The following is a 27798-nucleotide window of genomic DNA, read 5'->3' as shown; positions in this document are numbered from 1 at the left end:
CTTTCCTTCAAGAAAATCAAAATCAATGAGTGGGATGGGTGAATTACTGGTTTAATCAGATGATGTCTATTGAGTGCATACTACACGCAGTTTGTTGTCTCTGCCCAGAGCTATAGCCGTGTGCAAAACAGAAAAGGAGGTGGCCTTCTAGCAGGCCAGACGTGACCATGCTGAGCGGCAGACCTCTGGATTTGCAATGCTGGAGCTCACCCAGTCTGCAGCGGAGACGTCAGTCAAGGCTTCAGAAGCGAAGCCGGGACACGCCAGACGTTGCCCTAGAGCAAAAGCTGTGCTCGGGGACCTCCGCACCCCAGGCTGAGGCGCCTCGCCCCAGTCGAGAAAGCAGGCACTGGAGCGCCCCTCCTTTCCTCCGCTGCCCGGCCTCCTCTTCTGACTGGGCTCCGGCCACTGCCGTATGACCGCCCCCGCCCACGTCCCCTAGGGCAGGGACGAGACGTGCGTGGTCTGTGGCAGACAGTGACCTGAGGATGGGCTGGCTGGATGGCCGGGAGCACGTGACGAGGGCTGCAAGCTCCGGCTCGCGAACTGACCAGCACCGGCACGGGGACCGAGGGAGACCGGAGGAAGAGGAGCGCGCAGGAGCCGGATGTGAGCCGCGCAGGCCCCGCCCCTTCCCGGGGGGGGGGGCGGTCCTCGCTTTCGCCCCGCCCACTCCGATTGGCCCGTGCTGCGCCTGCGCACTGGGCCGGCCGGCACGTTGGGTTTCGTCCCCTGGTCCGGGCCGCTGCCGCTGTCTCCGCGCTCTCGTCCCCCGCCGGTAGTCCGCGCCGCGGTGACGCTTCCTACCCGTGGTGTTAACCCCGCCCCGGTGACGCCCCCTCCCTTGGTGGCGACTCCGTCCTGGTGGCGACCCCTCCCGTGGTGGCGACCCCCTCGGGTGACGCCCCCTCCCGTGGCGGTGACCCCCGCCCCGGTGACGATCCCCTCCCCGTGACTGCGCCCCTCCCTCCCGGGGCCACCGGCTGTCTTGGGGCCTGTCCTGCCCACTGGGCCCACCCGGGGGATGCCGTGGTCACGAAGGCGGTTTTCCGCGGCGAGCCTTGTCCACTGCGGTTTTCCCGAAGGTGGGAAACTCGACCCATAATCTGCGGTCGTGGGGACCGGTTCGCGCCCTCCCTGAAGAAGGAAAAACGCTTTGGCCCAGGGGCCGCGTGAACCGTCCTTCCTCAGAGAGCGGGCGCGGCGGGAGGCTCGCGTGCCCCTCTCGGTGCTCCAGGGGCCGGGTGTCCGGTGCGCAAGGGGGCGCACTGCGGGGGCTCCAGACCACGCTCCCACGCTCCCGCGGGTCAGAGCGCTCCCGGGGGTCACCCTCCCGCCGGGCAGGACCCTAGGGCCTCACACCCGACCTGCTTTCCCGGGGTCCCTGGGGTCCCAGCACTGCTTGCGCGCTGTCGCACACGCCTTTCTGTGCCCTGCGAGGCTGAGAGCCGTGCGCTTTGTTCCTTTATATTATGAGTCTCCATCCAGCGTTCACATCACAGGCACAGACCCAATAGAATTTTCCCCGTAAAGATAGGTAACAGGGGCGCCTGGGTGGCTCAGTTAAGCAACTGGACTCTTGATCTCAGCTCAGGTCCCGGTCTCAGGGTCACGAGTTCAAGCACCTCGTTGGGCTCCTCGCGTAGGTATGAGGCCTACGTAAAAAACAAACAAACAAACAAATACAGGAAAGATAATGGGATGCCGGGTACTTCTGGGCGAGACTGTCCGCACACCTGGGGCTGTGGATACAAACCCAAGTGACCCAATCGTAATACCAAAACTGAAATAGAAATGGCCATTGTAACAGTTTGATCGTGATTTTCAGGAACGACCCCTTAAGCACTGTGAGGTACCCCACATTCAACCAGGAGAACAAAGTGCTTTAAGGTGGTTGTTGGTCCCCAAGGGCTGTGGCGCCTCCCACTGTGGGCGGCGAGTGCGGAAGGCCTGTGCTCAGCTTCCTTGCAGCAGAAGAGCAGCCCGGCTGCGTTACCCGCGTGTCTCACTGCAGCTGCCCCAGAAGTGATACGTGCATTTCTGGATTCTTTTTTAACTACTTTTAATCTCAACTTTGATTTGCCAAAGTCATTTTGTGTGTGTGTCTTAGAATGAAGCATATTTTATTTTATTTTATGTATTTGTTCTTAGAGAGACAGAGCAAGCATGAGCAGGGGAGGGGCAGAGCGAGAGAGGGAGGCACAGAATCCAAAGCAGGGTCGAGGCTCCGAGCTGTCAGCCCAGAGCCCGACGCGGGGCTCGAACCCACAAGCCGTGAGATCATGACCTGAGCCGAAGTCAGACGTTTAGCCGACTGAGCCACCCAGGCACCCCTGATGGAGCATATTTTTAAGTGAGATTTTAAATGTTGTGAAACACGTCCTCATAACAAGATTCCAAGCAACACGGAAAAATCAGGGTTCCTCCCTGTGCTCTGTCCTGCCCCATCCTCCCACCTCCTCCCCTGCTTTTTCTTCTTACTTAGCAGTAGGTGTGTGACGTCTGTCCAAGTCAGGACATGGATAAACAGCAGTCCACGGCAAGGGGGCACCGTCCTTCTCACTCAGTCCCCGCTGGCGGGGTTTCATCTGGGGCCTGGCCGGGGCCACGCCAGTCTCTCGTGGACGGGATCCCGTCAGCGGCAGCTGCGCTGGGACCATGGGTCACAGGGTAAGCATACTTAGATCTTACGTTAGTTGGTATTGACACGGTATCTCCCGGAAAGTCACAGCGGTTGACATTCCCGTGCGCGGTGCGGGAGGGGACCCTTTACCTCCTATCTGCTGCGCTCTTTGCCATCCAAAGGGTGAAGGGCATCCCGCTGCTGCCGTTCCTGCTTTTCCCTGGTCGCTGGTTAACGTCCCAGTATTCTCCTCTGCCTGCTGGTGAGGTTTTGTTTCTTTACTAATTTGTAGGAGCTCCTTGTGTATTAGAAATATTGCCCTTTGCAGCCATTAATAAAATGATGCATGTATTTTCCCCCTAGCTTTTTTTTTTTTTTTTTTTTTTTTTGCCTTGTTACTTTGTTTAGAGCACCTTTATGTAGTTTTTTCCTTTATGGCATTGGAGTCTCCCAAGAAACCCAGGTTTACTAAGAAAGTTTTCACCATCTCAGGATTATAGAAATAGTTTCCTAAATGTTATTTTAATAAAGGTTCTCCCTCGTCTCTCCCTCCCTCCTCCCTTCCCTTCTCCCTCTCCACCCCTCCCTCCCTCCCTCCCTTCCTTCCTCCCTCACTTCTTCCTTCCTCCCTCACTTCTTCCTTCCTTCCTTCCTTCCTTCCTTCCTTCCTTCCTTCCTTCCCCGCTCCTTCTTCCTTCCTTTCTTCCCTTCCCTTCCTTTTCTTTTTTCTTTTTTCTTTTTTTTTTCTTTTCCTTTCCTTTCCTTCTCTTTCCATTTTCTTTCCTTTCCTTTCCTTTCCTTTCCTTTCCTTTCCTTTCCTTTCCTTTTCAACAGGATGTTTTATCAGTTCCCTTTCTATGGTCTGTTGCTGACATAGAAAAAAAGCTATTGATGTTTCTGTGTTTCTCTTGATCCCAAGCACTTTACCAAATTCTGTTATTTTTATTTATTTGTTTATTTTGAGATAGAGAACAAGGGAGGGGCAGAGGGAGAGGCAGAGAGAGAGAGAGGGAGAGAGAAAGAGAGAGAGAATCCCAAGCGGGCTCCGCACTCAGTGCAGAGCCCAATCCCATGAATCTGGGATCATCACCTGAGCCAAAATGAAGCGTCAGACCTTCAACCAACTGAGCCACTTAGGCGTTCCTCCTCCTTTTTTTAATGTTTATTTATTTTTGAGAGAAAGAGAGAGAGAGACAGAGAGAGGGAGACACAGAATCTGAAGCAGGCTCCAGGCTCTGAGCTGTCAGCACAGAGCCTGACGCGGGGCTCGAACCCACAAACCGCAAGATCGTGACCTGAGCCGAAGTTGGACGCTTAACCGACTGAGCCACCCAGGCGCCCGGTTTTTTTAAGTTTATTTATTTAATTAATCTTTACGCCAAATGTGGGGCCCGAATGCACGACCCCAAGATCAGGAGCTACACACTCCTCCCGCGGAGCCAGCCAGGCGCCTCCAAATTCTGTTATTTTTATAATTTTTGATCTCTTAGGTCTTGTAAGCATACAATCATAGCATGTGCAAATAATGATAGTTTCAGTCCCCCGTTGTTCAGTTTTTTCCTTTTCCTCACTGCGGAAGCCTCTGCCGAGTGTTGGATGAGAGGGTGAGACCCGCACGGTTGCTGCGCTCCCAGTTTAGCGGAACTAGTGTCTGTGCGTCAAGAGTAACGTACTCGCTGTGGAGCTTGGGGAGCTGGCTTAAACAGTGTTTCGTGGGCATACGTGTTATTGCGAATTTTTTTTAGGACTGGCTGCTGATTTTATAAACTATCATTTTGTCATCTAGTGGTTTTTAGCTTTAAAATGGGCGATAAAGTTAGTGAGTTTCCTGACATGCTAGTCTCTTAAATTTGGGGCCTCCCTCCCCTCTGAGGACAGCATACTGTTCCATTCGTGTCTGCTGGGCTCCATTTACTCATTTCTTAAAGCAGTTTTTATATCCATACAGATGCACATTTTGTGGGTTTCTCGCCATGAGACTCTGTATGGCACCTGCTGTCTTCCAGTTGGGTCCTGTGGTCGGTGTGGGTTTGTGTTTAACTTGGAAACAAAGTGCCGGACCGTCTCCCAGCGTGGGCGTCCCTGTCGCACATTCTGAGCAGCGGCGTCCGAGGGCCCGGCTCCCCCGCTGCCCTGCCGCGCTGTGAGGTCGGTTCGGGCACGTCCTCGGGACCCGCCGGGTCAGTGTCTCCTCGCCCTCCCAGGCCCCACCCACACATCTTTCTCTGGTGAAGTGTCCGTTCTAGATTTGGGGCGACGAGTTGTGCGGACCCATCCCGGTGCTCAGCTCACGGCGGCAGCACGCGGCCCCCTGGCGTGGGCAGGTGCCCTCGAGGCCTCCGTCCCCGCTGCATGCGCTCGGCCTCAAGGCCTGCTCCTCGGTCGGTCGCTGGGGCAGGGGTGACAGCCTTCAGCGCCCGTGCCAGGGTGCTGATAAATACCACGGCCCAGGGCTTTTTTTTATTTAGGATGATGTTCGCTTGTTGGTAATTCTTCGCCTTCCAGGCGTCCTCAGCCACACGAAGCGGGTTCTGTTCTTGTACTTCCCCGCGTGAAGTGCTGTTGGACTCGGGGCTAATTTGCTTTCCAGGGTGCGTTCCGTGCGAAGACCCCGGACAAGAAGCGGTTAATTGCTCTGGAAAGACTCTTCCGTTTGCCTGACTCTGAGAAGTACGCTGTGTCAGACACGCAGGTTCGCTCAGGTCACGATGTGCTTCCGAGGCGTGGACACTTGCAGTGTGTGTGCACGCGTGGCCCCCCCCCCCCCCCCCCCGCTGCCCCGTGGGCACACTCGGGTGACTGCGGTGAGGGTGCCCGCGGGTGAGCCTGCCTGGCTCCCAGCAGGGCCGCAGCACAGCTCCAGGGCGGGCTTTCCGTCTCTGCAGCCCCCTGTTGTTCCAGAGCAGCGTGTCCCCCGAAACCACCAGGTGGCAACTCACTTCTGTCTCCTCTTCAGTGAGGTCCCGCCGTCTGGGTGTGAAATGCAGGTTTTGCTCAACTTTGAGAAACTCTCTTTTCCCCTTTTCCCCCTCCCTTCCCTTCCCACATTTCCCCCCCAGGTGCTCCCGTTGCTATAGCAACCCAGCTTCCACCAAGTCTTTCTGCTGCTTTTCATCCCAGCAGCAACAGGTGCTTCTCGGCGCCCCCCTCCCCCCCCCCCAGCCTGCCCCTGCTCAGATCGGGGGTCCGCTGAAGCCCGGTGCTTTCCAGGAGTCCGTGCTCTGAGGTGAAACGGGGCGTCTGGAGGGCACTCCGTGGGGTGAGTCAGGTTCTCTTTTCCTGCTGCAGTGGGGCGGGGGGGGGAGGGGTGTCTCCCATGTGTCAGCCCCCGTCTGTCGACCTTGCAGCCTGAATGGTTTTCATCCTCATTTGCTCATCTGATGCTTTTGCCTTGTTATGCTTTTTCTGTGACCGTCCCCTCTTTGTGATAGATTTTCCTTCTCTCTCTTCCCCCTTTGTCTGCTTTTTAAAAAAGAAGTAAATTTTGGGGGTGCCTGGTTGGCACAGTCGGTTGAGCACCTGACTCTTGATTTTGGCTCAGGTCACGATCCCAGGGTCATGGGATCGAGCCCCGTGTCAGGGTTCATTCTCTCTCTCTCTCTCTCTCTCTCTCTCTTTCTCTCCCCCCCCCCTTAGATACAAGTAATCCATCTGTCCATCATCTATCAGGCATCCCCATCCTGCCTGTCGACCCGCCTCTCCTTGTATCTCTGTGTCTCACCTCTTTCCAGAGTCCGGTCACAGAGGCTCCGTCCTGAGCACCGTACGCACGGCTCCCAACAGGGTGTTTTCCTTGCACAACAACAGGGCTCTCAGCGCCTGGCAGCTTTGTGCAGCTTCCCTGCTGTCGGGAGACCCTCTGCAGCCGGTTTGTGTTCAACCCAGGACTCGGCCGGGGACCGCAGGGGCCACGGGCGGGGGGGTTATAAAACCCAGATCCCTCACTTTCTGTGGACTTTTCTTCTGCTATTCACGAATCGCCAAGTTGTCTGTGCGCGAGAAAGGGCTCGTCTCTGCCTTCAGACCCTCTGCCCTGTCTTTTCAGATCTTGGATGACCGTGTGTGAAAAACTGGAGCTTTATTTGTTTCCAAAACATTTGTGATGCTCTCGTGTTTTACTCTGCTTTTCTAAGCACCAGACTCGGTGTTGACATCAGGTTTTGTGGGGTTTTTTTTTTGGTAATGTTTGTTTATTTTTGACAGCGTGAGTGGGGGAGGGGCAGAGAGAGAGGGAGACACAGAATCTGAAACAGGCTCCAGGCTCCGAGCCATCAGCCCAGAGCCCGACGTGGGGCTTGAACTCGTGAACCACGAGATCACGACCTGAGCCGAAGTCAGTGCTCAACCGACCGAAGCCCCAGGCGCCCCAACATCAGTATTTTTGACGTTTTACCTTCACACTTGTTGGCGGATAGCGACGGTTCTTGTGCAGACGCTGCTTCTAAAGCCTCGCCCGGTGCGTCGGTCTTCAGCAAACGATCAACAGTCACAAAACCAACGATAAGAGTTTTTTGTCCTTTTTGGCAAGTTCAGAAGCTAATGTGGAGTTTTTCTGAAATTTGTACTCCATCGGCTGGTAGATCCAAGCTGTGAAGTCTGGTTCTTTGTCACAGACGTGGACGTGACCGTAGGCAGAGGTCCCTGGGAGTCCGTATGAAATGTGTCAGCACACGTTCCCCTTGAACGGTCTTGTAACCGCACACCCAGGGGCCCCAGGACCTGGGCGTGCGACTCCCCCCCGGTGCTAACAGGGGTGCCCCGGCTCACCCGCAGGAAGCAGACGGGGCTTTTCTCCTCTTCAGTTCATCAGGTGTGGACAGGTGACTCCTGCGGGCTGGGGCCAGGGCGCCCTGTTTCGGGGATAATCGGAACCTGTTCGTTCTTACTGACAGGGCGTCGGTTTAACACCATCCTGATCACTTCGGCCCGTGGGTGTGCTGCAGCGACAGATGCGATGAACACGTTTTCTGGAAGGCCACACGAGCACGCAGAGTGGCACTACCTGGGCCGGCCGGGGGGGCCCGGGCACTGGCGCCCAGCTCTGCGTCGGTCAGCGCACCCACCGAGCAAACCTGCGGCCGGCTCCCGCTCCCCTGTCATACCCGCGGGCTGGGGAGTCGGACCGTTCCGTGACAGGCACCCAGGCCACGGCAGGTCTGCTCTAACGGAGGCTCCTCCCAGGGGCTGTCGTCTAGACGGGCATGGGCTCCCCGCCCGGCCACCGCTCTGTCATCACAGCAGCCCGCGCTTCTGACGACAGCGTGAGCATCGAAGCCGGAGCCTGGCCGGCCGTCTTGTGCTGTGATTGGCACGGGTGACACAGAGCCTCCTGAGACCACGGCAGGTGGCCAGCCACCTGGGGATGGGCCTCCAGCGCTGGGGGACTTCCGGAGCTGCTCCCCGAGGCTGGTGCTGACGGCCCCCGGCAGGCGGCGGGACTGGGGCTGCTCCAGACTCTGCCAGACGCGAACTGGGTTTTGGCAGTGGTGCCTTTGTGCCTCGTTTGTTTCCTGGGCCACGTGTGCCGGCTCGTGATGCTCGTGCTTAGAGTGTATCCTGTGGTCGGTTAAAAGCCAGACTGACGAGAATCCTTGTGTACTTTCCTACCTCTCTCCACGTGGAAGCATTCTTATTTTCTCTAGAACGATGTTTCTAATGCTGTTTCCGCAGTTCACGTGGTGTCAGTGTGCTGTGAGGTAGGGGTGCGGCTCCAGAACCCTCCGCTCTGGCTGTGGGCACACCGCTTCCGGAGTTTGCTTTGCGGGTTGGGTGCCGTGAGGTCGGTCGGGCGCTCAGCTCAGCCCTGGCGTTGCCCAGCAAGCCGCTGGCCGGTGTGTGAGCCAGGTCCCCCGGGAGGCTGGGGGCGCCTTCCGGGATCAGTGCCCATCCACAGAGGCGCAGCGGGGAAGACACACGGGAGCTGTGGATGGTTTGGCCGCCTGGACGGGAGGGCCGCGTGGTGGCAGAGAACAGAGATGCGTGGGGGGGGGGGGGGTCACTGAGCGCGAGGAGGCTGCCCTGGGGACGGTGACACACTGATGTGGGAGGCAGGGAGCGGGCTGGGGGGACGGCAGAGCTGTGGGGCAGACCCCACGGTCGGCCACGGGCAGAGGTTAGGCACCCCGCTTCTAGAAATTACCTGTTGTTGTTGTGAAGGTAAAATAAAATCTTTTAAATTGGCTACCTTGAGAGCTTTTGGAATTGGAACAAGCGCTGCAGAAAGGACTTTTTTAAAAATATGTGATCGTGTCATAGAAGAATTCAAATTTTTTTCTTTACCGGTTTCAAGTGCACAGCTGGGGCAGGAAGCACACCCACACTGTTGTGCAGCCGTCCCCGCCACCCGTCTCCGGAACGTTCCGTCTCCGGAACGTTCCGTCTCCCACACTGGAGCCCTGTCCCCACTGAGCACCCCTGCCCCCTCCAGTCCCTGGTGCCCACATTCCCACTTCCTGTCTCTGTGAAGCGGGTGACCCCGGACACCTCGTAAAGGTGGGGTCACACGGCGTGTTTCCTGTGATGGCTCATGTCACCCGGTGCTCACGGCCCGGCCCTGTGGCTGCAGCTCCAGGACGGATGTGCCGGACAGGACAGCCAGCAGCAGCACGACCCGTCCACGGGGCCTCCGGTGCAGAACGCCGCTGTGGCCCCGGCGTGGAGGACAGACCTGGCCCCGGGCCCCAGTGGCGCATACAGAGCCGGTCGTCACCGCCCCGCCCCCGCCATCGGGCCACACTGCCCCCTGCTTGTGCTGAAGATCCGTGTGTCTTCCAGGGTAGATCTCATTGGTGAAAGTTTTCGTTATCAAGCAGTCAAATGTTTAGGGCCACGGGGCAGCCTTTGGTGGAAGCTTCTAGCAGAACAGGAAGCACAGTGAGCTGTCCGAGCAGCAGAGTTGGCTGATGTCATGAGCAAACCGGCTACTTCCTGGACGCGGCCCCCGCCGGCCACTTTGTCTGGTCCACGCTCAGCTCCCCGTGCGGACGGGCAGCCTCGGTCCCCAGAGCTCAGGACGCCACCGCGGTGGCCCGGCCCCCAGACGCTCCCAGGACAAAACTACAGAGCAGATAAAGCTGTAGGAGAAGGCTCGCGGCGGGCCGGGCAGTTTGATGAAGCTGTTTGGAGAGGTCTGGAAATGTTTGCGTTTCTTCACTCTGCCCAACTGGGGCAGAAGAGATCTTCTGAAAAGTCGACCTGTGCACCTAGCTGGTGGTCACCAGCCAGCTCAGGTCCAAAGGCAAGGAGGTGACTCCAGACGCCCCTCTCTCCTGTCTCTCCAGCCCCTCCGGGCTTGGCTCCCCGGCCCCTGTTCCCTTCTCCCTGCTGCCTCCTCTCTGCTCCATATTTCTGCTCGGTGCTCTGCCCTATGGCACTTGTGGTCACGTTTAAGCCTGGGAGCAGGGGTGAGGTAGGGAGGGGCGCAGAGGCTTCAGGGGCTCGTGATGATTCTTTGCTACTTGGACAGAAAAGATGTGCTTAGCTTTACCTTCGAGGAGTTAGTTCCTTAATGTGCCCCATGTTCAGAATAAGTCCCAATTGCAGAGGTGAGTCTGGTGAGGACAGTCGCTGGGGCCGGAGCACTTGGTGTGGGGCAGGTGGGGGCACGCCCGCTGGCCGGGGAGCCAGCACAAATGCACACACCGCATCCCGTACGAGGAGCGCGGGGCGCCTGTCCTGGGGACACAGAGAGAGCCGGGCCGCGGCTGTGCAAGTCCAGACACGGGATCGCCAGTGCACTCAGTCAGGAAATAGAAGCTGGGGGGTTAGAATCTCGGAGATTTCGAAATAACGTCAAGGTTGTCCTTCTGATCCCCTAATCAAACAAAGTGAAAACTGCACTCAGTTTTTAAGTGATTTATCCCGGGTCATGCGGAGAGTTGGAGGAGAAGCTGGCATTTACACCTAAGTATCAGGGCGCCTGGGGGGCTCAGTGGGTTAACCTCTGAACATCTCAGGTCATGATCTCACGGTTCGTGGGTTCGAGCCCCGCGTCGGGCTCTGTGCTGACAGCTCCGAGCCTGGAGCCTGCTTCCGATTCTGTGTCTCTCTCTCGCTCTGCCCCTCCCCTGCTCACACTCTCTCCTAAAAGTAAACATTAAAATAAATGAACAAACCAAAATATCACCGCAGTCAGGGTGTGCATCTGAATACCGCCCTCCCTCCAGTGCATCTCAGGGTATAGAACGACCTTCTTTTTTCTTTTTAACTTTATTTATTTTGAGATAGAGAGAGGACACTAGTAGGGGGAGGGGCAGATAGAGAATCCCAAGCAGGCTCTGCACAGGTCGGCGCAGAGCCCAAGGCGGGGCTCGAACTCACGAACCATGAGACCACGACCCGAGCTGAAGTCGGACGCCCAACCGCGACCTTATTTGCTATCGGCGGCGAGGGAGCTCTGTGAGTGTGTGCTCGCGGGACTCTGCACTGAACACTGCGCTCTCTGCGTGCATTTATGTGCCCTCTCATACACTGACACTGTTTTAAGTATCTGCACACTACGTTTGTAACATTGTAAACAAAGCTAGAAGAAAAGAGGTTACGCTCTGGAGGGATGCTGTCACGCTGGCGTTACATAGGTGTGATACGACTGTTTTTATCAGCTTTGGGATACTGCTGAGTAGATCTCTTTTGCTAAGATTTCACTATGAGAACACGTGCCTTGAGTAGAGTAATCTGGGATTTTACCTCCTGAGAAGATTTGTTTGTTTCTCGATGGCGCTGAAGTACGACCTTGTCCCTACATCTATGGTGATATTGTAGATACGATCTCTTTGTGTAGAGACACATATTTCCAATACGTTAATTTTTGTCAAAGGTTTTCTGTGCTTTAAAGAGTTTAATACTTACTTTCAAATATTCAAATGCTAAAACCTACTCATGATCAAAACATACTTCGTATGATTTCAATTTTTAAAGTTTCTTTGACGGCTGGGACTGTAGTCTGCCTCAGCGAGGGCTCCACGTGCGCTGTGGCTGGGTGTGGCGCTCCTGGCTGGTGGTGTCACGGGGTCCCGAGTGTTCTTGCTGACCGACGGTCGCTCTCCCTCCTCTGCCCGCGGGGACAGGGGTGTGGCACCCCTTCAGCAAGCGCGAGGGAAGTGGCTGGCAGTGCCTGCGGGGCGGGGACCGACAACAGCACAGGCTGGCCCTGGGAGGCACCCCCCCTCCCCCAAGGTCCACGGCACACGGTGGGGGGCAGGCTCCCCGATCGTGAGGCTCGCCTGTGTCTGGTCAGCGACAGCAAGCACAGAGCGTAGGAAGGTTAGGGCTGACGGTCATCATGACGTGCAGGTGACGCCACACAGGGTGTGAAGTCTGTGGTCTGGGAGCGTCCTGCTTTTCGTTAGGGTTTTGGGGTTTCTCGGGAGCCTCTTACAGCAACTGGTTATCCAGAAATTGGCTTACATCTGTCCTGAGAATTTGTAATCTTAAGCAGAAATTGAAAACGCATTAGAAGACTATTCCAGGGCAAACAAATCCCCTTTGTGAAGGTCGGGCGTGTAGTTTGTATTCAATTCTTAGTGAATCCTTCGGGCGTGTTCCAGGAGACTATTCACGAAATGACATTTTGGTAGTGAAGCCAAGGCAAACTCATCGGAAGGAGGCACGAAACAATGATGAGACCTGTCGCGGCGCCTCCTGAGAGAACCTGCCGGAGAAAGCATCTTGAACGTGGACTCAGTCACACAGGGTGGACCTCGGGCCGGTCCTGCTGTGGAGCCAAGGCTGCGTCCGGGTTGTGCGGTTCCTCTAGGATTGTTCGAGACTGGATGGGAACGTGGCCCGGGGCTGGGAGGCCGGACGCGCGTGTGCCTCGTGGACTTTAATGAAGAGCGGAATTTGCAGCAGCCAGACAGACATGCTTTATTAAAGGGCTTTAAAGTTCAATTGAAGGAACAAATTTGAGAAAACACTTAACAGGAGATTTTTCATACATTCGGGGTTAAGGAAGGTACAAGACAGTGAATGAACTACACGTGAGCTTTAGGTAACAGATCTGGGTAGACCCAAAGAAAATTATTTAAAGACGCAACGTTTAAGAAGGTCCGGCAGCATTTGTGACGCAAACGACCGGTGCAGAGACCCTGGGGCGAACGGAGGTGTGTGTGCTGGGGGTGTGAGCAGACAGGCTTCTGGAGGATTCCGCGAGCATTCGGCCTCCATCTGCAGCATCACGGCTGCCGCTGCTCAGAGCAGGTCCCTGGGACAGTCGCACGGGGCTGGAACACGGCTCCCGTGTCACAGTGTCCACGCAGAGGGTACAAACCTCTCAGAGGCACGCCGCCCGGGCCCCACGACCTGCGGAGAGGAGAGCGCCCCGGGACCGGGCCGGGCCGCGGGGCCGCGTGTACTTCCTGCTGCATCAGGAGTGCCGAGTCGTGGCCGAGGACGTTCCCGAAAATCACGTTTGTCTCGTGCGTTGGGTCGGGTGAGGCTGCAGGCTTCGGAGGCGCCGGAAGGTAGGGAGGTCTCTCCTCTTGGGTGTCAAGTGTGTCCCGTAGGTTATTTGCTCCCGAAGCAGACGTGCAGGGCGTGCTCGGGGCAGAGGCTGAGCCCGGGCTCCGGAGCCTGACGTCCGCCCGCGGTCAAGGCGGAGCTTCTCTGGGCGCCCGGTCCCCAGCGTGCAGCGTCCGGGGGCCTTCACCCCGGCGTCCAGACCCATCGGAGCCCCGGAGACGCCCGGGGCTGGTGGACGGAGCTGGTCTCCCGGGCGCTGGGCCCCCGGCATCACCAGCAGCCCCCGAAGCCGCAAACCCGGTGCGGATCCTTAGCCTTTCACAACAGCAAGGCCCCCGGGACGGAGAAGTGTGGGCCCTCGGGGACGTCCCGTGGGAGGGGGAGGCCTGAGCAAGGCGCCTCGTGTCCTGCCCGGCCAGCAGTGTCTGCCGGACCCAGGCACCTGCCGACACGCTCCCGGACCGCGGACCGCGGCGCACGGGCTTACGCTGGGGCCTCCGGGCCCTTCAGGCTTCCTGGTGGAGGCAGCCCACGGGGAGAACTTGCCACAAACTCGTCACTACTCAGCCGCAGGTCTCGAGGAGACTTCAGGTCACCTATGGCCACCAGGTCGCTCACGCTGGGCTGGTATCTATGTGCCTTGTCCCCGCCCCTAAATACCTCGCTGTGGCTGCACCTCGCCCACTGGCTGTGTGGCCCGCCCAGTCAGGGTGCGGTCACCTGCCACCCGCACGCGGCATCTACGCGCGCCGACTGCGGCTGTCACAGGTGCAGGTACAGCGTTTCCCGGGGAAGTCTGATAGCCAGACATGTGGCCTTCTAAAGGCGCGGGGACGTCCCGTGCAGACACGGGTGGAGCTTTCTGGCCTGGGACAGGGACGTGGGTCTGTGTCAGGGGCTGCGGACGTAGAGAGAAGCGGCGGTTACACGGGGCACCGTGTGCAAGTCCACGGGGAAGCGACAGCTGAGAGCCACATCCACACTTCCTGCCGGTCACTCGGTGTCCGTGGCCCCTTGTGTGCTGTGACCGACGGAAGCATACCTCTTCTTAGAGCACGCGTGGCTAAAGACAGAGAAATGCACAAATCTTCGTCCTATTGCCGGGAAAGTGACAGGTCCCAGATTAATCACAGTGAAACTCATCGCGTCTTGAGATCACACAACCACTTATTTCACAGAGATCGAAAAGCTTCTGACCCAGAAACGTGGCCGTGGGTCAGAACGGCATCTCCCCCCGCCCCCATCAGAGGCCTTGGGGGAGGACGCCACACTGAGGACCCAGTGAGGCTCGAAAACACCCGCTGGACCAGCGCGACGTGGCCCCTCTGGTCCTCCGTCTGCAGAGTGGGAATGTATCCACTCACACTCCTTACCCTTAAATACTGTACGTTAGGATTGCACTCGAGGATGAAGTGATGCTTATCTTTCAGTCAGTGGGTCATTTAAAACAGCGAAACAGGTGCCTGGAGGGCTCAGTCGGTTAAGCGCCTGACTCTTGGTTTCGGCTTAGGGCACGATCTCGTGGTTCGTGGGTTTGGGCCCCGTGTTGGGCTCTGTGCTGACAGCGTGGAGCCTGCTTGGGATTCTCTCTTTTCCCCCCCTCCCTCTCTGCCCCTCCCCCACTCGTGCTGTCTCCAAAATCAACGATGCAACCACACAAAATGGTTGAGGATCCGGTGACAGCCTCCTTCCCGAGTTCTGATGGGAGGTGGCGGTTCGTGCGGAGCCCCGTCTGTGCCCAAGCGTCATCTGTTGGCCACGTCCGCGTCTCCCGAGCCAAGAGCGTGACTTACGTCCCTTCCCTAGTGCCCGGTCCACCCACTATTAGGTACAGACGAACGTGAAATTGGGCAGCAGGCGCGAGCCTCACTGTGTGAAGGAAGAGACACCCTGCGGGTGGGAGACGAGCCCCCGGGGAGAGGTCTCCTGAGCCAGCCTGGCCTCGTTTCCCTGGAGTCAGGGGTCTGTCCACGAGGAGGCCCAGGAAGAAGCCCCCATCGGCGAGGCTGGCTCCGGCCCACGGGCGGCTCACCCGTCCGTCCTCGGGGAAGCGAGAGCCATCAGGTGATTCGGACCATCGGTCTCGCCGCCACGCAGGCGGTTCCGGTGCCCGTGGTGGCGGTGCCCCAGGGTGGATGTCGAGCGCCATCCGGCTCCGGCCGTGGGCGAGGCCTCAGCCGGCTCAGCGGGTCCCTGGCGCAGAGTGAGAACACACGGGGCTCACAGGCCCCTCCTGGCCCTGAGCACCTGCGCCCTGGCGTCTCTGGCATCTCTGGCTCGTGCCGGGGGTGCCGTGTGCAGCACGTACAGACGCGTAAGCTAGTTCTGCGTGGAGGACGCTGGTTTTTGTCTCTAAGGGGTACGACGCGTTTAGCTGGAGATTCCCAGCTTGAGTGCTTCCTACCCCTGCCACACGCCCCCCGTGGGCAGCCACGCAGCCCAGCCTGTGCTCCGGTTACCCTGCTGATTGCTTCAGAACAAAGGACTACAGCCCGACCCTGGTTTGTAAGGTTGTTTTAATTTCGGCAAACGAACCGTGGAAACAAACCCTTGGCACAGCAGCGGGTCAGCGCTTCTGAAGCAACAGAACGTCGTGGCGCGACGGGCTTACCCCGCTCCCGCGTGGTGACTGACGGGAAAGCGCGTGTGGTCTGGTCCACGCCGACGCCACGGGGATGCAGGCACGCCACGCTGGGACGGCGCCAGGAGACGTCACACGCCAGCCAGCCCCCGAGCCAGGTGCCAGTGCGGGACGCAGGGCAACCTGTGTGACGCGGGATGGCGGGCACCATGGGGACCCAAGTGGCTCGAGGCTAGACCCCTGAGGCCGCCCTGCCAGCTCTGGACCGCGGGAACGGTCCTACTAAGCCCTGCTTCCAGAGAGCACCGTGCACAGAGGCCACCGAGCCTCCCCCAGACCCTCACCCTGGGCCCGGAGCCAGGCCTGCTGCAGGGACTGTCCTGGGGCCGGGCACAAGGCGGCAGCGGGCGGGGGGACAAGCGCCCTCTCGGCCGGTCGCTTCCTTGGAAATCCGAGAAACCTGTCTTCTGTTCACATACGCGGCAGGCGGTGCTCAGAATTTTCCAGGAAGGAGGTGGCTAAGCCCAGCAGGTGGCACAGGGTGGGAAGGGGCTGCTCTGCAGCGTCCTCTGAGCGCATCTAGGCCGCCTTCTGTCTTCGCTCTTCCTGTGGAGGGGAGAGGTAGAGACTCGCACGGTGCCGGCCCCCCGCCCCCGTCCGCGGCCCCGCCCTGGCGCCCCAACCCTGAGACGCAGCACCTCCGGATGCTTGCTCAGGAAGTGCGGTTCTGGACCCGGCCCCCTTCCCGCCCTCCCGCCCCCTCCCTCGCTCTCGCACACGTTGTCAGATGCGTGTCGCGAGAACGCCACGGCCCCTCACCTTGACGGCCTGCTCCAGCTGGGACAAGGCCTCCTCGTAGCGAGGGACCAGCGGCCTCAGGAGTTCGCCGGGGACGTCGTGCCGCGCCAGCTCCGGTGCCCCCGCCTCGGCCAGCATCCGGAGGAACCTCCTCTCCTGCAGGCCAACGACGGGAAGGGGTCTCAGCCTCCCCTCGGCCACCGGCCGAGCCCTCCCCACCCATCCCCCGGCAAGCGCCCCGCAGACTCACCTGCACCTTGAGCAGCAGCGTGAAGGCCTGTCCGGTTCTTCCCGCGCGGGCGGTTCTCCCGACCCTGAAACCGAGCACGACCACCTCGAGTGCTGGCCCCCAGGGGTGCCCCGGGACGGTGGCTTCTCTCCGGGGCCCTTCCCTCCAAGGCCACGGGACAGGCCTCACCGGTGCACGTAGGTCCGCAGGTACTGGGGGGCGTCGTAGTTGACGACCAGCTGCACACCCTGCACGTCGATGCCTCGAGCCGTGGCGTCTGTGCTGATGAGGCTGGGAAGCGCGAGGGGCTCAGACCCCGCCCGAGGCCGGGGGCCCCTCTCCCTCCGGCCCTGCGGGGGACGCCACCACCGACTCCAGAGGGGAGCTTCCTTTGGGGAAGTACGCCCCGGACGGCCCAGGCCGGGACCCGCCGTGAGCGTCTGCTCCCTTCCTTCCGGGTACTCACAGCCGGATCTTGCCCTGCTCGAACTGCTTCAAGACCACCTTTCTCTGGCCGGGCCCGCAGCGGGAGGAGAACTCGGCTGCCGTCACACCTCCGAAAGCCTGGACTAGCAGGAAGAGCCTGGGCGGGAGAGGCGGGAGGGAGACAGGTGGGCAGGGCCCGGAACCCGCCTCCCCTCTGCTCCCCTCTGCTCCCCTCGGACCTCACCTGTGTGAGTTCTCACGGGAGTTGGTAAAGCAGAGGACCCTGGAAAAGTTCATCTCCAGGATCAGGTGCAGGATGACCAGCGGCTTCGTGCGGAGGCTGCAGGGGACGTAGCAATGCTGCGGGGACGGCACGGGGTTGGCCCCGCCCCAAGCACCGTCGTGCGCCCCCTCCCCGCCCCGTGCGCCCTGCTCACCGAGAGCCCTGCGGGGAAGGTGTACTTCCCGCCCGAGTCCCCGTCCGCATCCGCGTCTTTGGGGCCCCCGCGTGCCAGCCCTGTGGAGAAGAGCCGGGGCTGGTGGAGGCCCAGCTGCTGCAGCTTCTCAGGGTTCTGTGTCAGGGTGGCCGAGAAGAGCAGCTTCTGCAGCGGCATCTGAGGGCAGCAGGTGCTGGAACGAGAGCAGGCGGTGGGCCGGCGACCTTGGCCCGGCCGGCACACCTGCTGAACCTGGCCGCCCGGGACACGCCAAGGCAGAGCGGGTCCGGGAGACAGAGGGGAACCGCGACGGGACCCACGCTCAGGGTGGCCCCACCAAGCTCAGGGCAGAGTTCGCTGCGTGTACCTGGCGGCAGTGGTGGCCCGGAGCCAACTCCTCTGGAGCAGAGCACAGGGGTCCTTGGCGCTATCGCTCGGGAAGGCCGCCTCCACCACCCGGGGCAGCCAGGACTGGTGCATGCTGTCGATCATCCGGTCGGCCTCGTCGATGACCTAGGAGAAGCAGGACGCCTGGAGTCTGGTGGCCGAGGTCAGTGTCGGCTCCGAGCCCGGGCCTCCCTCTAGGCGCCCGACGTACCAGGAAGCGGAGATGCCGGAGGCTGAACCCCGGGGTCTGGTCGATGTGGTCCACCAGGCGGCCAGGGGTGGCCACCACCACGTCAGCCAAGCAGCGGAAGCCGTCTGCTCTGTGGAGCGGAGAGCGGCTCAGCAGAAGCCCCCACGCCGACCCCCAACACAGGGGAGACCCGCAGACAGCCAGGCTTTCTGTTCTCACGGGGGCCGGACGGCTACGATGCGGCCGCTCCCTGCTCCCCAAGGGGCCCACGACCCATCAAGACCTACGTCCTCTGAACAAGACTCTCCTGCTCCTTGACCAGCGATTTCTGCCCAGTGATCAGGGCGACACGCAGAGGAGTGGCGTCCGTGTAGACGTTGAACACTTTGCTCACCTGGGGAAGGAGCGGCCGTCACCGACCTGGTACGGAGCACCACAGTGACAAGGACCCCGAGTCTGACTTCAGAGCGTGGGGTGCACATACCTGCTGGGCCAGCTCCTTGGTGGGCAGCACGACCAAGGCTCGGACCTGGCACACGGCACGACACAGCAGGGCCTGTGGGGTGGGGTGGGGACAGCCACCGGCCTCAGCAGAGCCGGTTCCCTGTCGGCCGAGCCCCTCTCCGAGGACGGCGGTCCTCACGCTCACCTGTACCACGGGGATGACGAAGGCCAGGGTCTTCCCGCTGCCCGTTGGGGCAGACACGCAAAGGTCGCTGGGCCGGTAGCCGCCTCTGGCCACCAGAAACCCGTTAGCTGTGCTCTCCAGGAGAGCGGGAATCACCGCGGCCTGGACTGGACAAGGAGGGACAACAGGAACATTTGTGCCGGAACCACCAGAATCGGCAAGGCACCGAGGCCCAAAGGAGACTTATCCCCCATCTATGACTTCCAGGCTGGGCTGTTCTCACTCGAGGACGACACCAGAGCCTCTAGGGACTGCCAGGCCCGGGCGGCCAAAGATGCCCGAATCCCAGACCACGCTTGATGCTGGCCCTGCCCAGGGCCCGTGTTGTCAGCTGCTGTGCCACGGCCTTGCCACTACGGCTCTGGTGACTCTGGGCGAGGAGGCTCTTGAAGGCACCTCCCCCTCCCCCCACCCCGAGCACCTGGAAAGTAGGAGGAGATGCCATGTGCCCGCAGCTTCTTCTGCATGTCAGGATGGACGGCAGGGATGTCCTCGATAGGCACCGAATCTTCGGTGACGCTCTTTCCGACACAGCTTGGCTCAGCCAACCACGAGGGCAGGAAAGGCTGGACCTACCGTAAAGAGAAAGGGGCCAAATGAAGACTCCAGGGCCCGCGGGGTTAGGGGAACAAGACCAGCGGAAACTAAGGACTCGAGACACTCAAACCGAAGAGGCCACAGCAAGGCAGGCCCCACGAGCCTTCTAACGCGTCTCCTGGCATCTCCCCACCCCCACGCCACCTCTAAAGGAATTAAGCAACGCACACCAGAAAGTACCTCTCCCCTGAGCAAGGTCACCGGGGGAGCTTCCTCTCACACCCGCGGTAACGTCCACACCCTGAGCCTGGCCTGCAAAGCCCTCCGTGACCCGCACTCACCTGCCCCCAACCTCCTATCGCTGCCTGAGCCTTAACCATACAAACCTCGTTTTACATGCCACAGCTCACTGCTGCCTCAGGGCCTTTGCCCTGCTTTCTCAGGTCCACCTTACCCAGGCTGCCCCTGTCTTCCGATCACAAGTCAAGGTGCACTTCCACACTGGCACTGACACAAATGCTCCCCCGCGCACCCTGGCAAACCTACCGTTTCCTTCTTGGTAATCACCATCACCCAAGAGCTCTGTAACCTACTAGCTGCTTCTTGAAAGCTTGCACTAAGATAGTTATTCCTTAGATACGCCCACCAACTAAGAGAATATGTTTTAAAACACTGCTGTGATGCAACCCAGAAACCCATTTAAAACGTTTACCTGCAAGTTTCACTCTTAACTTTATTATAATCACAAGCAAAATTCTGAGCTGACATAGAACTCCAGGCACCAAGAAGAAAACTGCAGGACAGACCACTGAAGTCCAAGCCGTTCGCTTGCTGAACAGGCGCGACCCTCGGAGCTACCCCAACACGGGCTGGATCCGCGACAGCCGCCAGACCCCGACTCCCGGCCGCAGCAAAGCCGTGGAAGACTTTCCTTCCCACCCCGGGCCGCTCACCTTTGGCGCCCTGCTTCTCTCAAAGCCCCCGAGCAGCAGGGCGTGGGCTGGAGGTCCCGAGGCCTCTTCGGGAGGCCGTTCTCCCGAGTCCCCCGGCGGCCCCGCGGCCTGGGCGCTCTCGCTGCTCTCCCCGGGCGCCTCCTCGCCGCTCCCTGCGCGGCAGAAGCGGACAGGGGCGGCGCGTCAGCCCCCCACCCCCCGCGGACCCGGGACCCCCGTCCCCGCCCGGCCCGGCCCCACCTGCGTCCGCGTCCTCGCCGTCCACTTTCCGCCGCTTCCCCCGCGGCGCCTGCGGGCTCCCCGGCGGCCCGCCGCACTCGCGCCTCCGCGCTCTGCGCGGCCGCCGCCGCCGCCGCCCCGCCGCCTCCGAGTTCTGCGCGGCCCCCGCGGGCTCCTGCTGCTGCGGCTGCTTCCGCCGCTGCCGCTCTCGGGCCCGGCACTGCAGCCGCTCCAGCAGCGCGCGCGCCCGGCCGTCCGCCCCGGCCTCCGGCCCGGCCGCCTCGGGGCCCGCGTACCGCGCGACGTGGAAGAGCGCCATGCCGGCCGGCCGCACGCCTCTCGGCCAGACGCGCGGCGATGACGCCAGAGGCGCGGGGCGGGGACGTCGTGCGGGAGGCCTCGGCGCGGGGCGGTGACGTCAGGGGCGCGCCGGACGGCGGCTTGAGAGTCCGTGCGTGCCGCGTGGGGCGGCGGCGGCGGCATGGAGCGGGACCCCAGCCCCGGGGGCGCGCGCCGGGCGCTGGGCCGCCTGCTGGAGGCGGTGCTGGCGAGTCGCCGCGAGGCCAACGCCGTGTTCGACATCCTGGCCGTGCTGCAGGTGGGGGCGCGCGGGGCGCCGCGGCCGGTCCCGGGTCGGAGGCCTGGCAGGGGGCGCGCACGCGGGCCGCGGCGGGATTCCGGGCTTTCCCGGGCGTCCGCTCCCGTCTCGCGGGGCTCCCAGGTCGGGGAGGGGGTGTCCGGTGGGAGGGTAGCGTCGCGGCCCTGAGTGAGGAGGGAGGGCCGGCCCCCTGCGACCTCCGTGTCCCTGCAGTCGGAGGACCCGGAGGAGACCCAGGAAGCGGTGCGCGCGTGCAGCCGCCTATTCGGGGCCCTGCTGGAGCGGGGAGAGCTGTTTGTGGGCCAGCTGCCCTCCGAGGACACGGTCATGGCAGGTGAGCCTCCCGCAGCGCGCGCCGGGTCCAGGGCCTCGTCTCTGGAAGGGCTGGAGGGAGACTTTGTCAACACGGGATGACCTCACACGGCCTTACCTCGGGTCAGGGGAAGGGCACAGCAGGGGCTCCCTGTGGGGAGGGACCATTGCACTCAGAGTTGGGGTGGGAGAGTCCGTATGTGGTCTGTTTAGAGCAAAGGTTGAGTGTGCTGTGCTTTTTCAGGGTTTTTGTTTTGTTTTATTTATTTTGAAAGAGATAGCATGAGTGGGGGAGGGACTGAGAGAGAGAGAGAGAGAGAGACAGAGGGGGAGAGAGGGAATTTTAAGCCGGCTCCACGTTATCAGTGCAGAGCCGGACGCGGGGTTTGAACTGATGAATGTTGAGATCACGACCTGAGCTGAAATCAGGAGTTGGGCACTCAACTGACTGAGCCACCCAGACGCCTGTTTGTTTTTTTGGGATCACTTGTAGGATCTGATCCTGTTTAACGTGGGCAGTCGGGGTTACGCGTTCCCACCGCTGGTTGTGTAGGTCTTGGGGTGAAGTGAGGCGAGGAGGGTTTCCCACCCCGCACCAGGTCTGGGGCCACGGTGACCCGTTTCCGTTCACTTCCGGGTGGGGCTGCGCAAAGAGCGGAGGGGGGAGAGCTGCGTCCAGCCTGGTGTGTGTGGTCTGACCACCCTGCTCTGCCTCAGGGTCCCAGGGGGCGACGCGGAAATACAAGGTATGGATGAGACACAGGTACCACAGCTGCTGTAACCGCCTGCGGGAGCTTTTGGCTCACCCCTCCTTTGAGGTCAAGGTGAGTCAGGTCGTCGGCCTTGCCTCTACCCTGCGCGTTCCCTGCACCCCCAGCCGCCAGGCTGCGCACACTCAGGCAGGGGTGAGGCCGCAGGCTTCTGCGTGTCCGCGCTTACCTGAGGACGTCTGGTTTTCTGTCTGCTGGGTGTCCTAGCGGCCGGTGTTGTTCTGTGTCCCAGCGCGTAGGGGAGCGTTGTCTTGGGTGCACTGAGACTTAGGTGCCGGGGAGGTGACGTGTGGTCCGGGCACCTCAGCCACTCCCTCGCCCGCTTTCCCCAGGAGCTGGCTCTCAGCACGCTCATGAAGTTCGTACAGCTGGAGGGAGCACATCCCCTGGAGAAACCCAAGTGGGAGGGCAACTACCTGTTCCCTCGCCAGCTTTTCAAGGTGGGGGCACAACGGTGTCGCGGGGGGGGGGGGGGGGGGAGCAAAAAACCTCTGGGCACAGCCGGGATGGGCCTTCGCTGCAGGTGGTTCCGGGACATGCTGCTTCTGCCACACCCTTTACCCCGGGGGGCGGGGGAGGCTGTGGGGTGTGGCGGGCACCCCGGGTGGGCCCACCGACCTCACCTCCCTGCCGGCCCGCAGTCGGTGGTGGAAGGCCTGCTGTCTCCGGAGGAGGACCACTCGCTGCTGGCGTCCCGGTTCCAGGAGTACCTAGAGCACGACGACATCCGCTACCACACGATGCAGGCGGCCACGGGTGTCGTGGGCCAGGTGGCTGACAGGTACCCCGAGGTGAGCCGGGTCCTGTGTCTGGGGGAGGGGTGCGCAGGGGCCGCGCCCGAGCTGATGCCAGGCTTTCGGCAGGTGCCGCCCGCTTTCTGGAACAACGCCTTCGCGCTGCTGTCTGCCGTGAGCCTCCCCTGCCAGGAGGTCAGCTCCTCCAGCTTCTATGTGAAACACGCTGGTGAGCGTCCCGGGGGGCGGGGGGGGGCGGGGGGGGCAGGCGGGGGCACCCTGTGAGCCGCCGCCTCTTTCCCGCACGCCCTCTGACCCCTGCCTTCCCTACAGAGCTGTCGCACAAGTGGAAGGTCGCTCATCTGAAGGTGAGACGCTCCGGGGGGCGCTCTGGGGACAGGGCCCTCTCCACGCGTAGGCAGCACGTGTGGGACCCAGAATTTTCCCGGCTCAGACAGCCTCGAGGCTCCCTCACGGGGACGGGGGTGGGGTGGAGGCCGCCGGTACCTGGCTCCCAGGCTCTTAGCGGGCTCCTGGGTGCCGGTGTCGTTGCCGCGTGCGGCCCTGGGTGCGCTGCTCACCGGCTCCTCTGTGGCCGTGTTCCGGGTGTGCGTTTCTTCTCGCTTTGCTGGAACTTCTCCGGTTCTGGGCTTCTAGTTCTTACGCAGGGCGGGAAGGAGGCCGTGAGTGCCGTTTCCCCTTCCGGGGTCCGGGGGCTGGGGTGGGGGCCTTGTGTGCGGCCTTGACGGCACCCCCACCCCCTCCCCCGCAGGAGCACAAGAAGGCCTTCCAGCTGATGTGGCTTGTGTTTCTCAAGCACAAGGTACTGGCGGGCTGGGGGGCAGGTCCCCCGGGTCTGGGCCGCTCTGGCCCACGTGGGTCTTGGGGTGAGGCAGGTGCACCCACCGCTGCTGCCTCCCCGCCAGCTGCCCCTCAGGCTGTACAAGAAGGTGCTGGTGATCATGCACGACGCCATCCTGCCCCACCTGGCCCAGCCCACCCTCATGATCGACTTCCTTACCCGCGCCTACGACGTGGGTGAGTGCCGGGCTCCCCTCCCGGCGTGCTGGGCTCCCGGAACTGGGGCTGGAGCAGCCCTCGTCAGGGCCTGGCCGGTCGGGGACGTGCATGCTGGAGCCCGAGTCCCCTCCCGTCCCCTCCCTGGCGGGACGGAGGAGCCGGGCACCTCTTGCTCTGTTGAAGTCACCGGTGGGGGTGGGGGGGAGCAGGCCGCGTTGGGGCTTCTCAGCCGCACGTTGGTCTGCAGGGGGCGCTATCAGCCTGTTGGCCTTGAACGGACTTTTCATCCTGATTCACAAGCACAACCTGTGAGTGTCGATTTGGGCGCCTGCCTGTGGGTCTAGCCGTGCGCGTCTGCCCCTCCTGTGTCCTCTCCCTGTCCTGGGCTGGGGGTCTTCCGGGGTGCCCTAGGGGAAGTTGAGGCGTGACAGGGCCCCTGGGAGCCATGATCTGTGTTTTCACTCCGTGTCCCCCTCCCCCCCCGCCCCCCTGGCTTGCGTGCCACTCCTCACCCCTGCACTCCCAGCGAGTACCCTGATTTCTACCGGAAGCTCTACGGTCTCCTGGACCCGTCTGTTTTCCACGTCAAGTACCGGGCCCGGTTTTTCCACCTGGCCGACCTCTTCCTGTCATCCTCGTGAGTGCCGGAGAGGGGACGCGGAGGGGCTTAGACTCAGAGCAGGGGCCGGGAGTCTGGGCGACTGGGGGTCACTCACGTTCACCATCCCGCCCAGCCATCTGCCCGCCTACCTGGTGGCTGCCTTTGCCAAGCGCTTGTCCCGCCTGGCGCTGACGGCGCCCCCCGAGGCCTTGCTCATGGTGCTGCCCTTCATCTGCAACCTGCTGCGCCGACACCCCGCCTGCCGCGTGCTGGTGCACCGCCCGCTGGGCCCCGGTGAGCGCGTGGGGGGGAGGTGCTTGAGGACCTGGGAGGGGAGTGGGGGGGAGCCTGGGGGGCGTGGGGACCTGGGAGGGGAGTGGGGACCTGGGAGGGGAGTGGGGGGGAGCCTGGAGGGCGTGGGGACCTGGGAGGGAAGTGGGGGGGGGGGAGTCCGGGCTTGGGGACCTGGGAGGGGAGTGGGGGGGAGCCTGGGGGGCGTGGGGACCTGGGAGGGGAGTTGGGGAGGCTGTGGGAGTGGGGGGCCCTGGGAGGGGAGTTGGGGGGGAGCCTGGGGGGCGTGGGGACCTGGGAGGGGAGGAGGGGGGAGCCTGGGGGTTGTGGGGACCTGGGAGGGGAGTGGGGACCTGGGAGGGGAGTGGGGGGGTGTCTGGGGGGCTTGGGGACCTGGGAGGGGAGTGGGAACCTGGGAGGGGAGTGGGGGAGCCTGGGGGGGCATGGGGACCTGGGAGGGGAGTGGGGAACCCTGGGGGGGGCCGAGGGAGTGGGGGGGCCCTGGGACGGGAGTCGGGGGGGATCCTGGGGGGCGTGGGGACCTGAGAGGGCTCAGAGACCTGGCAGGGGAGTGATGGGGAACCAGGAGGGTGGGGGGCCTGCCCCCAGCAGCCAGAACTCAGGAGCAGGCTGTGAAGCAGGGCCCGGGTCTCGCTCTAGAGCTGGATGCCGACCCCTACGATCCTGCAGAGGAGGACCCGGCCAAGAGCCGCGCCCTGGAGAGCTCGCTGTGGGAGCTGCAGGTGAGCTGTGCGTCCACCCCCCCCCCCCGCCCCGCCCCCGGCTCCCCCAGGGGCTGCCGTGACTGGACGTGTTCCCGCCGTGTGGTGCCGTCCGGGTCCCCGGGCTGCCCTGGGGAGAGGGTGGTGACGGCCCGCGTGCCTCTCCAGACCCTCCAGCGGCATTACCACCCTGAGGTGTCGCAGGCCGCCAGCGTCATCAACCAGGCGCTGTCAGTGCCTGAGACCAGCATCGCACCCCTGCTGGAGCTCACGGCGTTCGAGGTGAGGGCGCGGGGCTGAGGCCTGGGCGGCTGGGGTGCAGGGGACGTGCGGCGTGGGAACACCTGTCCGTCCCTTGCAGGTGTTCGAGCGGGACCTGAAGAAGAAGAGGGGCCAGGAGTCGGTGCCCCTGGAGTTCCTCCCGGCGCAGGGGCTGCTGGGCCGGCAGGACGATCTCTGCGCCCAGCACTTCACGCTCAGCTGACCCTGAGCGCCCGCTCCCCGCCCCCACCCGTGGTTTTGTAGGAGAGAGATGGGGGTGGGCCGTGGGTGGGGGGGCGGAGTCTGGGGAGCGCCGGCCTGTCTTCTGACTGCTCCGGCGGCCGGGTCTGCAGGCTGGCGGTCACAGTGCCGGCCGTGCACGGAGGGCACCTCGTGTCCACCCGCGGCCCCCCACGCCTGCCCCCCGCCTCTCCCCTCCTCCGGAAGTCTCTCCCTTAGCCGGAGCCCGGGTGGGCGTGGGGCCAGGGTGGGGGTCGGGGGCTGCGGCCACACGGGGCTCTGGGTGCACTGGGCGGTGGCTTCTGCCAGCCCTGTGTGACCCCGGGGCCCCTTGCGTCCGAGCGTCTGGGCCACATCCCCCTCCCTGCTGCAGCTGGACTGTGACCTGGGAGCGACAGTGAGGGTTCTCTGTCCTGGTTAGTCGTGGGCAGCACGGAGCACAAGCCACCTGTTCCCAGTCGAGCTGAGGAGGACCTACCTCTTTGTCCCGTGGTGCCTGTGGTCCCAGGTGCGCAGTGGGCGTGTCTGCCCCACGAGGGGCAGTTACGGGTGGAGCCACCTGAACGTCGCGGCCCCCCAGTGGCGTGGGTGCTGGCAGCTGCAGGCCGGTCGTTTGCTGTGTTTCCGGGTTCTTTCTTCAAGGCCCCGTTTCTGCCGGGCGAGCTTGGTTCCCCTCCGGCGTGAGTCCAGCTTCCTCTTAAAAAGCGTCTTGTTTAGGGAGAGAGTCACGTGAGTGATAGCCGCTCCCGTGGGTTTGGGGGCCTGGCGGAGATGCAGGTGTGGGTGCAGAGCCGGGGAGGGGGCGTCCCTGGTTCTGCAGCCTCTTGCCTGAGCCCCCCCTCCCCGCCCCCACGGGAGCCCTCGGAGTCGCAGCAGGCAGTGGTTTGGCCGCCTGGGTCTCTAGGGAGCAGCCCCGGTGGCCCAGGACCCTTGTGTGCCTAGTGGGGACGCTGGGTAAGGGGTGAAGGGGTGCTGCTTCTGCGTACACCTGTGTGGTTTCAGGGATGCTAGCGCCCCGTCCCCTGGTGGTACCGTCCTGGCCCCATCTCAAGTCCGCTTCTGCCCCCGGGCCTTTGCGCTGCCTTCTCTGCTCCTGCCTGCGGACCCCAAGCCGAGGGAGGCCTCAGGGAAGCCTCTGCCCGGCATCCTGTCGGTAACAGCTTCGGGCATGCACGTGGGGCGCCGCCTGTTCACGGCCCCGCTGCCGTCGGTGCCCCGTGGACGGTCCCTGCCACCCTTCCCGGAGACCGAGGGAAGCTCGTCACGACCTGGTCCTCGTCTGGTCCCCGGGGCCCGGGACTTACCCGGCACAGAGGAGGGGCGCATACACGTCTGTGGTAGAAGGGCCCGGGGGTCCTGAGCCGCCTGCTTCCGGCAGGGTTCGGCACGTCCGAGGCCGTCCCGGCCCCAGCTGAGCCCCGGCACGGGGACACCGGGGGCAGCCCTAGAAGGGCTGCGGCCTCGCGCTGATTGAGAGAGATGTCATCCTGTTTTTTAAAGTAAAACTACAGAACTCTCCTCAAGCAGGTTTTCTCGATCGTTGCAGCATCGTGTGCTGTCGGTAGCCTTCCTCCTTCCAGCGGGTCCGGGGCTCACCCCTGCACACCCCGCCCGCGACACCCCCTCACCCCCGCGCCTGGGCAGCTGCGCTTTGTGGTGTTTCTCGACCTCTGGGCCCCATGGCCCCGTGGGCAGGTGGCTGAGGGGACGCAGGGCGGGGACA

The 27798-nt window shown here is 62.3% G+C and overlaps 2 protein-coding genes, 1 long non-coding RNA gene and 1 pseudogene across 4 annotated transcripts; 3 read left to right on the top strand and 1 right to left on the bottom strand.

Annotated features, from left to right (window-relative positions):
- The first annotated feature begins 735 nt into the window (after nt 1-735).
- NOC4L (nucleolar complex associated 4 homolog) lies at nt 736-27593 on the top strand. Of its 2 annotated transcripts, XM_042911070.1 has the most exons (16): nt 736-1085; nt 2489-2670; nt 21338-21458; nt 22154-22260; nt 22539-22646; nt 22848-22997; nt 23070-23169; nt 23274-23308; nt 23713-23763; nt 23867-23978; nt 24208-24268; nt 24487-24597; nt 24695-24855; nt 25513-25595; nt 25743-25856; nt 25936-27593. In XM_042911070.1, the coding sequence occupies exons 2-16, from the start codon at nt 2659-2661 to the stop codon at nt 26056-26058; spliced, it is 1449 nt and encodes a 482-aa protein (XP_042767004.1). In that variant the 5' UTR covers nt 736-1085; nt 2489-2658; the 3' UTR covers nt 26059-27593. The 2 variants fall into 2 exon arrangements, with proteins under 2 accessions (XP_042767004.1, XP_042767003.1); XM_042911069.1 differs by lacking the exons at nt 736-1085; nt 2489-2670 and adding an exon at nt 20989-21124.
- Nucleotides 1010-1140, top strand: LOC122204320 (annotated as a pseudogene).
- LOC122203903 lies at nt 2685-5773 on the top strand. Its single transcript, XR_006195392.1, has 3 exons — nt 2685-2885; nt 5214-5315; nt 5683-5773. It is a non-coding gene; the product is annotated as an uncharacterized LOC122203903 (long non-coding RNA).
- Nucleotides 14068-20845, bottom strand: DDX51 (DEAD-box helicase 51). The gene is made up of 16 exons (XM_042911067.1): nt 20548-20845; nt 20308-20459; nt 19239-19389; nt 18779-18924; nt 18614-18685; nt 18417-18523; nt 18151-18259; nt 17920-18065; nt 17553-17745; nt 17360-17475; nt 17156-17272; nt 16879-16980; nt 16711-16774; nt 16482-16616; nt 15114-16268; nt 14068-14144 (listed from the first exon to the last, which is right to left on the bottom strand). Exons 1-15 carry the CDS (start codon nt 20843-20845, stop codon nt 16242-16244), a joined length of 1935 nt encoding a protein of 644 aa, XP_042767001.1. The 3' UTR covers nt 14068-14144; nt 15114-16241.
- Nucleotides 27594-27798: the final 205 nt, after the last annotated feature.

Source organism: Panthera leo, chromosome D3 (assembly GCF_018350215.1).
Source record: "Panthera leo isolate Ple1 chromosome D3, P.leo_Ple1_pat1.1, whole genome shotgun sequence".
In the NCBI taxonomy this organism is placed as follows: domain Eukaryota; kingdom Metazoa; phylum Chordata; class Mammalia; order Carnivora; family Felidae; genus Panthera; species Panthera leo.
The sequence above is the reverse complement of the archived record's forward strand: the minus strand, read 5'-3'. Positions and strand labels throughout refer to the sequence as shown.

Excerpts from the sequence above, each read along its gene's own strand:
- NOC4L (XM_042911069.1), top strand. The coding sequence starts at position 21,008 with ATGGAGCGGGACCCCAGCCCCGGGGGCGCGCGCCGGGCGCTGGGCCGC. Across the intron at positions 25,596-25,742 it reads GCTCGCTGTGGGAGCTGCAG|ACCCTCCAGCGGCATTACCA; the intron begins GTGAGCTGTGCG and ends GTGCCTCTCCAG. Across the intron at positions 25,857-25,935 it reads TGGAGCTCACGGCGTTCGAG|GTGTTCGAGCGGGACCTGAA; the intron begins GTGAGGGCGCGG and ends CGTCCCTTGCAG.
- DDX51 (XM_042911067.1), bottom strand. The coding sequence starts at position 20,845 with ATGGCGCTCTTCCACGTCGCGCGGTACGCGGGCCCCGAGGCGGCCGGG. Across the intron at positions 20,460-20,547 it reads CGGCGAGGACGCGGACGCAG|GGAGCGGCGAGGAGGCGCCC; the intron begins GTGGGGCCGGGC and ends TCTGCCGCGCAG. Across the intron at positions 17,476-17,552 it reads CCTTCCCCGCAGGGCTCTCG|CATTGCTACGTCCCCTGCAG; the intron begins GTGAGCAGGGCG and ends CCGTCCCCGCAG.